The sequence below is a fragment of the Equus przewalskii genome, chromosome 5 (assembly GCF_037783145.1).
Source record: "Equus przewalskii isolate Varuska chromosome 5, EquPr2, whole genome shotgun sequence".
Classification (NCBI taxonomy): domain Eukaryota; kingdom Metazoa; phylum Chordata; class Mammalia; order Perissodactyla; family Equidae; genus Equus; species Equus przewalskii.
The window spans coordinates 30910983-30924409 of NC_091835.1; the positions used below are offsets into that span (position 1 = coordinate 30910983).

At 37.0% G+C, this 13427-nt stretch overlaps 1 protein-coding gene across 50 annotated transcripts in view; it reads right to left on the minus strand.

Moving 5' to 3' along the window:
- The window catches only part of WNK1 (WNK lysine deficient protein kinase 1), a 163836-nt gene that overhangs the window by 27139 nt on the left and 123270 nt on the right, over positions 1–13427 (minus strand). For 18 of the 50 annotated variants that reach the window (XM_070620414.1, XM_070620410.1, XM_070620388.1 and 15 more), the window contains 12 exons: positions 10796–10945; positions 9132–9590; positions 8130–8408; positions 7347–7444; positions 7073–7235; positions 6535–6651; positions 6038–6211; positions 5773–5830; positions 5511–5633; positions 3537–4984; positions 2291–2374; positions 64–141 (listed from right to left, as the gene is read on the minus strand). In XM_070620414.1, coding sequence (XP_070476515.1) covers positions 64–141; positions 2291–2374; positions 3537–4984; positions 5511–5633; positions 5773–5830; positions 6038–6211; positions 6535–6651; positions 7073–7235; positions 7347–7444; positions 8130–8408; positions 9132–9590; positions 10796–10945 — 3231 coding nt within the window. The remainder of the gene's footprint in view (positions 1–63; positions 142–2290; positions 2375–3536; positions 4985–5510; positions 5634–5772; positions 5831–6037; positions 6212–6534; positions 6652–7072; positions 7236–7346; positions 7445–8129; positions 8409–9131; positions 9591–10795; positions 10946–13427) is intronic. The other 32 variants (XM_070620411.1, XM_070620406.1, XM_070620396.1 and 29 more) reach the window with 7 other exon arrangements.

The following is a 13427-nucleotide window of genomic DNA, read 5'->3' on the forward strand; positions in this document are numbered from 1 at the left end:
TTATGTTCCGGGAATATAATATTAGAGTTATGGGAAGATTTTACTAAGATTTTCAAAACTTACACCAACTGCAGATGTCACTGCAACAGTCTCTGGACTAAGCGTTCTTCTCAACTGAGCATCAAGATCTTCCAGAGGTTGCTGTGAATAAACGAAAACCACCACAGTAAGTAAAGGTCTTTGGCATATTCAGAGCTGCTATTTATAGCCAATTTATATAGGATATACTGTTTTATGCTTTAGATTGACACACTATAACATGTGTCTATTCAGTGAATATAAAACTCAATATAGTAAGTTTAACTTAGTTATACTGCTTGAATGATTTACCAGTCTCTCAAAATTTTACGTCAATCTCCCAAGCCTTAGAGAAACTCAGTTACATTTATGTTTTTAGTTTTGAAGTCTTCTTTCTTAACTTCTACGTTTGACGCTAAAGTGACAGAAAAGCTGTATATCTGTCCTCTCCTTAAAAGTACATTCTGAAAAACGTATCAAGATCTATTGGTAGATTAATTGTATCACATGTCCCCTATTTTCTCTTTCAGTTTGGTACCTCTGAGAACTTACCCTTATGAATAAAGATAGCATTAACATATTCTGTCACTATCAAGGAATATTATTCTTTTCCTCAGGTCTTAACAATCTACACTCTTCTATCCTGCAGACGGCAGCAAAGAGGAACTGAAGGTGTGGGCATTCCAACTTGTTAACCCGGCCTTACAAGCATCCGCCCCAAGGCTGTAACTTTTATCCTTCGCCATAGTCTCTAATCCTACATCTATTTTGGCTTCTATAAGCCTATTCTTCTGAGGCCTTCATTTACGCTTCTCACTCTACGTGCAGGCACTATCCACTTACTCTCCCTGTCCACATGTCTTATTTGCTGTTTCTCATCACATTTGGAGCCTTCTTAGGAATTTGAATACAAGCTTCTAATGAGAAAATAGGTTTAAAATTCCTAATTTTCAGATTGTCACAATGCAATTTTTTCAAAATTTGGCAGTTGATGGACTGGGTTCTCTGCTGGAGTTACTACTTTATTATGGCAAATTCCTTAAATCATGTTCTGTTGTACATCTGGGATTAAAGAAGCAGGGATAAATTCACACTTCTCAAGTTAGCAATTTACCAAGTTTTTTTAATATATGATTCTAAAATAAATTCCTAATTTAGTTTCAACGTTTACTAGTTTGTCCCATGTCAGAAGCTTTTTCATGGTTATAATGGGTTCATAATGAGTACTTTCCTTACGGGAATTCAACTAAATCTGTGGGGTAGGGTGGGAAAAGGAAACAAGAATTTAAATATTGCAGGCAATTCTGACCACCAATGAGCAGAACTGAGCGTGAGATGGGAATCTCACATTCACGTCACTGGTCTCAGTTCCTCTATAAGAAATCTCACGTTAGCTGAGCTGTGTGGTTTTTGTATTTAAAGATATAATACATATTTTTCATGAAATATAACCTGTAAACTCACCTACATGTAACTCAATTACTTCATTAGGTGGTCACTGAAAGAAATGTCAAACATTCAAGAAAAAATTGGTAGCACTGAACTCATAGAAAAAGGGTATTATCAGTTATCAGTGTGGTACACTTTCCTAAGGAACTTTCAAAGTTTATTATTATTATTTTTTTTTTTGGTGAGGAAGATTGGCCCTGAGCTAATATCTGTTGCCAATCTTCCTCTTTTTATTTGAAGAAGATTGCCCTTGAACTAACATCCATGCCAATCTTCCTCTATTTTCTATGTGGAATGCCACCACAGCATGGCTTCATGAGCAGTGTGTAGGTCTGCACCTGGGATCTGAACCAGTGAACACAGTGAGCTGCCGAAAGCGAAACGTGAATTTAACCACTATACCACCAGGCCGGCCCTCAAAGTTAATTTTGATTACATATAATTTTTTACTTCCACAATGGTCTAGAACCTAATCTCATACTTAAGATGTAATTTCACTATTTTACAAAGGTGTGAATGATAGAAGGAGTTATATTTGTCTAGCAAAATGTCAACTTTGCTATTTTCTTTCTTTGTAAAATACGAAAAAATATTAGTATCAAATGTTTTCTAGATGACTTGAAGCAACATTACAGACAAAAGAACTATGAAGCTTCTTACTTTAAGTAGGGCCTGGGTCACTGGCTACACTTTTTCAAAAGAAAGTTCTTACTAAGTCAAAATCAAAGAGGAGCCAGAAGCCAAGATCACGCAATGGAGAACTTAAATAGGCTCTCTGAAAGAAAGTAGGGAGTAACAAGAAATTTGCCAAGTTTTGGTGCACCTGAGTTAGTGAAGGTCCTGGAAAAGGTGGCAGCTGATCGCTGGGTAGAGTACCAGCTGGAAGTTCAGTCCCCACTGGCAACACCTATAGACAATGAAGAGAAATTCAACATGAGACTCTAAGAGTAAAGACTGCATACTGAAGAGCAAATAAACTAATTCGAATGCAGAAGCATAAGAATAAAATGTATCTGGTTATGGCAGGCTTGTCATCTGGGTTACATTCTGGTATCTATCTTAAATAAAGGACGTTATAACCAAGATACTATTATAGGAGTTACTACGACATAATAAAATGAATAGTAAAATTTAATAAAAGGTTGTTAAGTATGGAAAATAGAGAACAAAGGCTGTATGGACATGAGAGACACAGTCCAGATATTCTTGAGCCACTTATTTAGTAAAGTATTATCAGGTTTTTCCTAAAACAAACAAGACTTCTCTGAGAAAACAAGACAGCTCAGAAAGAACCAACAGGCAGGTGTGATTAACAAAAGGTACCAGAAATCTACTACTATGAAACAATTTTCATTTTGTCTGAGTGAATCCACTATATTACCTTACTATAAAAGGAATCTCACATCAATGGCAATGCAGAAAGATGAGTGAAGCATACAATACAGTAGAAAAAGTACAGCCTTATTATTTGGAGAAGATCAGAGAGACTGAAGATGGCAGAATGAGAGGAAATCCACCATAGCAGAGTTAGAAAACTTTTTCTAGTTATTTTATTCCTAGGATAAGATTCTTTTCTCCTCCTCTGTATCAAATTCATCACCAACTTCCAATTTTTTATAAACCCCATATTGCACATCTGTGGAACCTAAGCAAAGCAGAAAATTTGCTTCATTCTCATTGAAACAAAGATTGTAAACTGCTGTTACTATGCATATTTGCCAGCAGAAGCATTCAGATCCCTTTTGGGATACAGATTTCTTCAGCTTGTACCAATTAGGAAGAAATGGCTATATTTTACCTGATTATTACACATTCTTAGAAAATCAGGCAGTATAATTAACCCCCAAATCCTGCCATATTTCAAAAGAAAAAGCATCTCATGTTTAATGTACATATAGCCTAAAATCACCTTCAATCAATTTATTTAATAAATACCAGGTGCTGACTATAAGCCAGGCATCTTTATAACTACATTTCTAATCGGTAAGGCCGAGCTGAAAAAATACACTTACTAGGGAGAAAAAAAAAGTGATCATATTTATCAAATTATTTCAAAACAAGAAACTTACTGGAGCCTTAGTTAAAGATGGCTTTGATGGAGTAGTTCCGGGTTTCACTCCTGGTGTACTGCTGACTGGGGCTGAAACATAGCTGACTGGGGTAGAAACCTGACCAGGTGTGACCACTGGTATAACTGACAAACCAGTTGTTCCTAATGGCAAACTAGTTGGTGGTAAGCAAGTACTTGTAGTGGATGTCATGAGTTTGCTTGGTGCAACAGCAGTGGTTGGGATGCCTGGTGTGACAGTGGTCTCTACTACTAGTGACGTCTCCAGTGAGACAGAGGCATGTTGAGCTCCAGATGAACTATGTTCACTAAAGAGAGAGCGTAGTTTTTCCTCTAAAGTCTTTATGTCATCAATCCCAGGAGCTTTGGGTTGGGTATCAGCATCTATTTCAGGACAGTGAGTATGGGGCTGATTGGGAAGCAAAGCTGGCTGAGGCTGACTATGAATTAGTGTCTGCTGTACAGCAGGCACACTGGCAACAGGTTGCACCAAGGGTGGGATACTAGGTACTTGTGGCAATAAAGGTGTAGAAGTAGGTCCTGCTGCTTGGGGAAGGACAGGAGTAGAAGCTACAGCTGACTGGATGACCAAAGGATGCACCCCACTGGGCTGAGAAATAGAACTAGATACTCCTGCTCCAGGGGAAGAAGATGATGCAGAGAGGGACAAAGCCAATCCAGTTGCACTGCTATGAGATGTTTTATCTAGTGAGTGTGCACTAATCACCACTGTTTCAGCTAGAGTAGGAGCAGAGGTGCTGCTGCTAAGCTGAAAAGCAGGCTGTGAAGCTATGCTTGGGAATGGAGTGGTGGTAGAAACTGATGTTAACGTGGCTATCCCAGTAGTACTGCCTGCTGCCTGCTGAGATAATACAGGTGGAGGCTTAGCACCCGGGGCAGCAGCACTGCCCACTGTAGAGGCTGAAGTTGTTGAAACTGGTACAGAGGGCAAAGTGCCTATACTAGAAACAATGCTCCCAGATGTGGGAGCCTGAACTGACTGGGATGTTGTTGATATTGAGACAACCGCAGGTATTGTTATGCTTGAAACCACACTGGAAAGTACTGGTGATTCAGATGCAGGTGGTACAGGGAGACCACTTGAAGTTATTACACCTGTGCAAGTGGCAACTCCGGCAATCCCCTTTTCAGTGGGCACTGTAATCTCAGACTGAATTACTGATGTGGAAATGTCATTAAGAGGGCAGCTAGTTGCAGAGACGGATACTGAAGGTGTGGCTGCTGCTGTAGTTGGGACTCCAGCAATGCTAGTCATGGAAGGAGGTACCACTGGAAATGTTGGTCCTGTATGACTAAAGTTGGGAGGTGCTGTACTGGGTCCTTCTGTCATTTGGGTATGTCTAAGTTCAGAAAAGGCCTGCTGTAGACTAAGGGATGAAGCAGAGTGAGACAAGTTCATTCCAGTGCCATGAGACGTAGAGGCAGCAACTGCAAAGGAAAATAAAAATTTCAGAATCAGTCCATTTTAAAAGGGTAGTTTTAAAAGATCATCCTAACAATCTATTTTTGGATTACCAACAATGCCACATACCAACAAGGTTTAAAACCTTTCCCTGGGAAATGATAGGTTGTAAAACAGTAAGTTTGATCAAGGTAAGTTAGCTTGTATGAATATCTGTTTCTGAAGAAAACACGGAGTAACCTCAAAGTATACACAATAGTACTAAATAGAGAAATAAACACATACTACTATTATCAACACAGAACCTATTACATGGGTTATATTTAGTATAGTGGTCCTTTCGGGTTCTTTTTCTTTAATCCTCTCTATTCAACATCTATTTCCCGCCTCCATATGTTTGTCTGTTGATCATAGTCTCAATTTCCTACTCTTCTTTACTGTCTATGTCATCATTTGAACTACTGCTTGATAATCAAGCTTCCAAAATAGCAGAGATGCTGTAGAATTGATGTAAAATTCTACATAAGGCATATGGTAGAAGCAATTCCTTACCTGTATCTGATGTTTCACTGGTGAAAACTTTTGATTCTCGCAATCGACTCTCTGGCACAGGACTCACGATAAAACGTCTTCCGGCAGAATGAACGACTTGAGTTAAAGAACTGGTAGGAATGCCTGGTTAAAAAGAAACAAACCACTTAATTACATTATTATTATATATACTGTCACCAATATGAAGCTTCAAGATTTCATTATTAGCATACAACTTCTTAGGTCAAAGGTAAGAACAAACATGAAAAGAAAAGAAATTCACCTATTTGCTGTGGCATAGAAGATGAAGGAATCGGTTGTTTGAATTCTCCTTCCAATTTCTACAACAAACAAAAGTGATTAAATTCATTCTCAAATGCAATCTTAATGATTAGGAAAAGCAAATCGTCACATGAAAAGAACATAAATGTCTGATCATCTCAGTCACATGTGTAATGTGATATCAGTAGACATTCTGCATGGCAAATTTGCTTTAGAGAAATATTTTAAATAAACAAAAAGCTTCACTATGGGAATGGTGAACCTACCTGAGAACCTGAAAAGCCATAGTCATCCTTTCCCTGCAGACTCTCCAATCCCTGCTCACCCTCTGGTTCCACACTGACATCCTCACTGAGCATTTCATCAGCTTTTTCAATAATTTCCCTCACTTGATCCACAAATGACTCTCTTTCTATTGCTAGAATAAAGTCATTGTTCACCTGTGAAAGAAATATGATTTCAGTCCGATTAGTACAGTGTTTCTTAAGCTTTAAGTCATTCAATTACCACTTTCATGACTTTTGCCCTATTTGCATACCACATATTATTATTTACTTGATATACAAGTTAGTTCTTTAATACTTAGTTAGACATGTCCTAGACAAAAACATCCTAAATCATACGTGTGGTGTGCTGGTTATATTCTTATTGAAACATATACAATTTGTCAAAATAGATAACAAAATATTGCATATTTGCTTAGGGCAGTGGATAGTAAGATCAAGCACTGAGGTAAAATTTGGAACTTTAAATGCAGACATACCATAATTGTTGCTATCTCCTCGGGGTTGTCACCATCTAAATCAAATTTGAATGTAACCATTTTCCGATTGTGAGTCTCTAATTGACATTCTACTACTCGGTCTCCTTTATTTGAAACCTAAAAAGAAAAAAGAAAAGGTACTTCATATCTCAGAAGACCATATTTAGCTTTGCTACGGAATTTGAGAAAGTAATGTAGATTATCACTTGAACTTAAGCCTGATGTTACCAGTACTCCTTAAAGCACTGGTACTTTGCCTCTTAAACTGGTAAAAAGAAAACCTTAAAAAAATATCAGCCTTTGAGCTGCTTACTCATTTTCCACCGAATAGTCTGGAAGGAATATAAAGTCTTTGTTCTACAAATTAAAACTCCATTCTTTTTCTAAAAGGTAAATAATACCTCTCATAGAAATATGAAATTTAACAATATCATTTAGGTGATGAGAAGATCCCAAACTTTCATCAATACATCTAAGCCCTAGAAACATTTAAATGATATTAACTAACTATATGAAACCCACAAATCAGAGTACTTACATTCAAAATTCTCAATTTTGGGCGTGAAGTCTTTTCATGACGAGAACGACTTCTTACAGATTTTCGATAATGCCGTTTCGTGGTTCTCCCTTCATGCCTTCCACTGGATGATGGCACATTCTCATTGCCATCACTCATACCTGAAGCAACATCTGAATGTGCACTTGAAAAAATAAAAGCTCAGTTTACAATATGAGATTTAAATATCTAACATTTTAAAGTTTCACACCATCCTACCTACCAGTCAAGAAAGGAGAATTCTACTTTTACATACCTGTCTATAGAAGAGACCAAAGTGGTAGGCTGGGTGGGTTGTGGCTGTGCTACTGGAATTGGCTCTGGAGGAGCAACCTGAGCAACTCCCTGAGTACTCTGTGAATAGAGAGGATAATTCAAATCTTGGCAGTAATATATTTTATTATTCACCATTCCCAATAAGCTACTCTTTTTTTTCTTATCCCTCCCCTAAGTCCTAGAAGCACTAAATTTACTAGTAATTCTCAATATTCAGCATCTAGAGACAGTGGTCTTAAAATGCCAAAGGAAGTTTCTAAAGCTAGTCTCTGGTATAGACTGCACGGTGTGACATCAGCCAACATAGTTGCTAGGTAGTGAGAAACTACAACTTGCCATGCAGCCAGCATCTTACCAGAAGTGTGCAATAGGGCAGGCGGAGCAAAGTGCAAAGATGATTCAGATCTTTCTCCTAGCAGGGCAAAAATGATTACTGGGAGCACAGCAGGATAAGATACTCTTACGATTGCCAATGGCAAGAATTTGTGAAAGGATAAGAATAATGGCTAAAGTACTAGCTAAAGAAGTGGAGTGCTAATAGGGTTAATCTTCTCCAAGGCACACTCACTTCCCAACAGAACAGCCAGTGGCAACAAGGCCCCCACTTTGGCATTTCATTCTGCTGTAAGAAAAAGTCATTCAGAAGTTAGTTCGAAACAGTTTCCAAATGAATTCTAAACCAGGGGAACCTATGTTGCTCCTTTGTCATTTTAATCCCATTATATATATTTTTTAGATATAAACATGCAGAAATTCCATTTACCTCCAGAGCTGCCTGCTGGGAGGATGTAGGGAGGGCTTGTGCTAAACTCACTGCTGGCTGGGACACTTGAACCTGTCCTCCTATACTGCCCACAGGAACCAAAATATTTGATTCCACATAAGGCTGCACCACTGTAGGAAAGTAACCTGGTGTAGCCAATGCTTCTGTCGGCATGGGAGGGGATAGGACTGTAGAAGGGATGCAAACAGAAGCCACGCTGGAAGAGGGAGCAATATTTGAATCTCCTGGGTATTGTGGTGGCAGTCGAGGTGGGAAGCCCTGTGACAGAAATGAGGAAGGTGAGTTAGTGCAGGTCGAGTCATCAAATTAGCAAAACAGCAAGACATGCAAACAAAAAAAGAAAAAAAAAAAGCACATAGCAAAGAAGAATAGTAGCCCAATCTCTTTCTAATCATTTAAAGAATATTTAAAGATGATTTTTGAAATGAAATGACAGACTGGTTTCAATTTAAAGGATAGGACTCTACAACTGTACTTTAAATTGCTGGGTTTTTTCCCCTCCTGGAAATATTTAAACAGGACGAATAGACATAATCCCTTCTAGAAAAATATCTACTTTGTAGCCAATGTTATATAAAAGAATGCAAAAACTCTTTAAGGTTATTAGTCATATTATGACACGCTGATCTTCTAAATCCAAACTCTGACACTTCTTATTGATACTATTTAGGCTACTCTACCAAAAAAAAAAGTAGCCTGATGTACTCTATTATTAGCCATATCTGGCATTCAATCAGTTTATGTTGAATACTTAAGAGAACTATTTCTCTCCCGAGAGGTTCTTGAGAAAAATGGAAATGAATTATCAGACATCATCACCTATCCTTTCTCAGAATTTTACTATTTTAGCTTCTCTAGCTGAAATCAGCAACTTTCGTTGCTGCTAGTTATTCTGATACTCAACTATTAGATTTTCAAGTTCCTGATGGTTTTAGAACCGAAACCCTCTGGCGCCCTCCTTTTTGCTAGCCAAGACAATACCTGGTATAGAACATCTCCAGAGGGAAGTGGAACCTCAGCAGCTTGTCCAAGGTTAGCTGGTATTCCCATGGACTGCACTGCTGGTTGCAGGAGCTGTGGGTGAACCTGACTCGGCAGCTGAGTCACAGGCTGCAGAAGGGTTGGAAGCTGACTAGGAACCACAGTTGATCCCCCTGGGATCGTAGCTGCTGTAGCAGATGAAGCCAAGGTGAGCAGAGGCTGATTAATGCCAGCTGCCATTGTGATGGGAAGGGATGAGAAACCTGTCTGAGCCGCAGACACATGAGGAGTTGATATGGGGATTTGAGAGACAGGGTACTGAGGAAGTAAGGAAGTAGGGAGTGGCTGTCCCATTGGGAGGAAATGAGCACCAGAATGGACTGGAACAACTGAGGGTTGTGTCGCAACTGGGATGTGAGGTTCGCCTTGGACAGTTGGTACTGGCTGGGAAACTGGAAGCTGGGAAGGTAAAGAAAAACAAAATAGACAGACTTAAAAAAAAAAAAAAAAAAAAAGCAAGGCTGCCAAAAGCAAGATTCACATATTAGCAAAAAAACAAAAACAACAACAAAAAAAACATCCTGTGTACATTAGTGTAAGTTAATATGCCACATAAGAATAGGGACAGGATGGCAGGAGACAAAGATGCTGATAGAAAGGCTACTGTTCCACATCTTCTCTTGTAGAAAATTGTGCTAATTTTGCATTGTTCAACAATAAAAAGAGGACCCTTCTATAGGCAAGGTTTTTTGTTTTTTATAGCTTACTGAGATATATTTCACATACCATAATTCACTGGCACGTTTGCTGTCACTAAACCTACGACTGTTTTTATACATAGTTACTGAAAGTCAAATGAATTCCATCCCAGTGGAATTAGATTTCATTCATATTGCTTCTACAATTCTTAAGTCTAACACAGGCCTATATAAGTAGGTATAATTTCCATATTTCAGTGATTCTAGAATGTAATCATCCCTCTCCACCATCTGGTCATTTTAACATTTGTGAAACTGAGATATATCTTACAATGGTGTGTCAGTATTCAAGTGTTACCTAAAATAATGGTGCATTTTACAGTTGATAGTACCTCAGATGCAATGAAATATTATGGAAACAATATAACGTGCCAAGATACAAGCACAACAAGCCCCAATGTTAAAGCTGAAAAAAGGTCATTCAGAAAAGCATCCCTTCTATAGGGTACTTTTCAAGTGATTAGAAGGACAACTTAGAAAAAACATCATTCCATATAAGGGGTTTTATGACTTACTGTCAGTAGGCAGTGAGAGAGGAAACAATGCATAAATACAGCATAGTTGTAAACCTACAATATTAAATATAGCTGACACAATTCTAGAAAACGTCATAGCTTCAGTTACCAACATACCTTTATTTAACCCATCAGTTCTAATACCCGTCAAACTGATTTTAGACTGATAAATCGAGAAGTTAAATATTTTTGGATTGTTACTGCTGTCAGTATGTGCCCATTTACATTAACCAATACATATGCACAAAAGGAGCAATTTTCACTTCATTTTTGCAGTGAAAATAAACAACTTCAATATTTCACCATAAGAGAAGGTTAGAAGTCCATCCACATGAAAGGACAAGGTACACAGAGATCCCTTTTAGCATCCTTTTAGAAATTAGGAGTTTACCTGTTTTCCAGCTGATACTTGAGGCAAGACCTGTGGAGCTTGAGGTTGACTCACTGGCTGTGCAGTAGTGGTCTCACTGGAGGCTGATGTCTGTGGAAGGGAATACTGCACTGTCTGTTGAGGAGGGGCTGTCTGCTGTATTCCTTGCTGCTGAGGATAAAACATAATCATTCAGTTGTATTTCAAGTCCTTAATAGCATGTTTCTAAGGAAACGTGTTTGCCTAAAGCCGTTAAGTGTCTGTAAACGATGACAATTTTAGTAATCAAGATATGCACAAACCCAAATTCATCAATTCCCCTTTACATTTCTCTTTTCCCGCTGGTGGTCTTTATTTGTGATGGCAACACCGAGAACAACTAATCAGTGTTTCTAAACTTGAGTTACCCCAACAGTAGGTTACCTAGAAAGACCTTTAGATAGCATATCCAAATAGATCCTCTCTCCTCCTCCCTTTTTTCTATTTCTTGGTATCAGTTCTATTTTCTATTTCTTGATATCAGCTCTCATTTTGGTCCTATGCTAAACTAATCCAATATCCTCCTTTAATCTCTTTCCCTTAATCTGTTTTATCAACTGTACAATTAATTTGCTTGAAGAATGCCTCTAACTATAGCTACAAAACAGTGAAGAAAGCATGGAACTTGGAATTTTAGCTTTGCCATTTACTGGCTGTAGTAACTTAGAGACTGCTCATTTTACTGCCAAAATGAGGTTTCCTTCTTTGAAAACAAGGATGCTATCATTCAACTCAAAGTAGGGCAAAAGGAATGACATTTGGGAATCAACCATAAGCTAGGCATTCTGGTATAACACACCTAAACTTAACGCATGGCACATAATTGTACCCAAACACTAAATATTGTAATAAATTAATGGCTCCCTCTTGCCTCACAAAAATCTGAACTTCATAATTGACTTTCAAGTCTCTAATACCTATAACTAATTTAAAATTAATTTTTAATACTAAACAATACCTGTTTGTAATAAAAATTTTAACCAATATATCAGATTATAAAGTTAAATGAAAATACCCCACCCCCATTTCTCCAGAGGCAATCACTATTAGTGGTTTGATGGATCACCTTTACAGATTTTTTTTTCTATGCATAAGTGGTCATTTACACACAAGTATATTTTTCTTTGTTAAAACAAAACATAAACATGCCCATTCTATAAATACTGTTTTCTAACATGCTATTTTCATTTATCAATGGCATTAATATCCTAATGATGAACATTTTCTTTTCTTGACTTTTTTTTGCTACTTAAAATAATGCTACAATCAATAATCTTTTACATATGTCTTGGTCCATACAACTAATTGGTTACTGATGGTATAAGATAAGCTATTTGTTTCTGTGTGTGTATATTTTTTTAAATGGACATATAACTGACACATAACATAATGAATTGATATATGTATATATTACAAAATGATCATCACAATAAGTCTAGTTAACATTCCATCACTGCACACAGTTACAAATTTTTTTCTTGTGATGAGAACTTTTAAAATCTACTCTCTTAGCAACTTCCAAATATATAATACAGTATTATTAACTATAGTCAGCATGCTGTACAGTGCATTCCCAGGACTTATTTATTTTTGTTTGTATATTTATTATGTATCTAGTTACTTTAAGGAGTATCCTAGATTTTGTTAGCTGATAATCTGCAAATAATATTTTTGCTCTCCTGATATTTATTCCTTACTTCTTTCTTATTATAGCAATTAAAGTCACAAATAGAATCCTGAAATATAATGGTGACAGTAGTCATGGTTGTTTTACTTTTATTTAATTATTTCTAATAATGTACTCATTTTAACTCAAAAAAATCAGGAACACATGGCTGTTGAGTTACCTAAAATTTATTTCAGCAACTAAGATATATCATATGTCTCCAACCAGAAGGCAACTGTGAACATAAGACAATTTCCCCATTTTCCTACTGAGAAAGAACTAAAAGCTAGAAAACCTTTTTCGTTAACTTGAATATATTTAAACTTCAGGAAATTCACACGGAAATATCTACAATTATCTGTCACTAATTTACATACTTAAATAAGACTGCATATTACATAAATATATTAATTTAGAAATACTGCTCCTCCTCCCTCATTCAAACTCTTCACATGCAATACACCAGTGTCTTTATCTTCACTGGAGCTACACTATGAATGCTCTAGTTTTCTGGAGCATAATATAAGACTTTCCTTTTAAGTTCTGTCTTGAGGTAAGATTTGCAGTGACAAGCATCTGTTTGAATAATATTAGGATATCTGGATTTTTTTGCATTTGTCTTATAGGTTTATATTCATATAATCTTTGCATTAACTCCTAAAAGTGATCTTTAAATAAGCCGTTTACAGTGACGTACAGAACCTGGAATAGTGAAGTTGTCCCCCTAATAAAAGGACCAAGTCTATGTTTAATTTCTTGGCTTTTATTTTAAAAACAATTCTGTCAAATATTGTCTATAAAAGTTTCCAACTACATACACTATTTAAGGTCCTTACAGACACATTTGTTCTCATCAGTTTCATTTTATTCCAGTAACTTTTTTTTTTATTATTGTTCAAAATGAAAGACAGTGAGAGCCCTGAAATATGAAAGTATGATAAAGGTTTG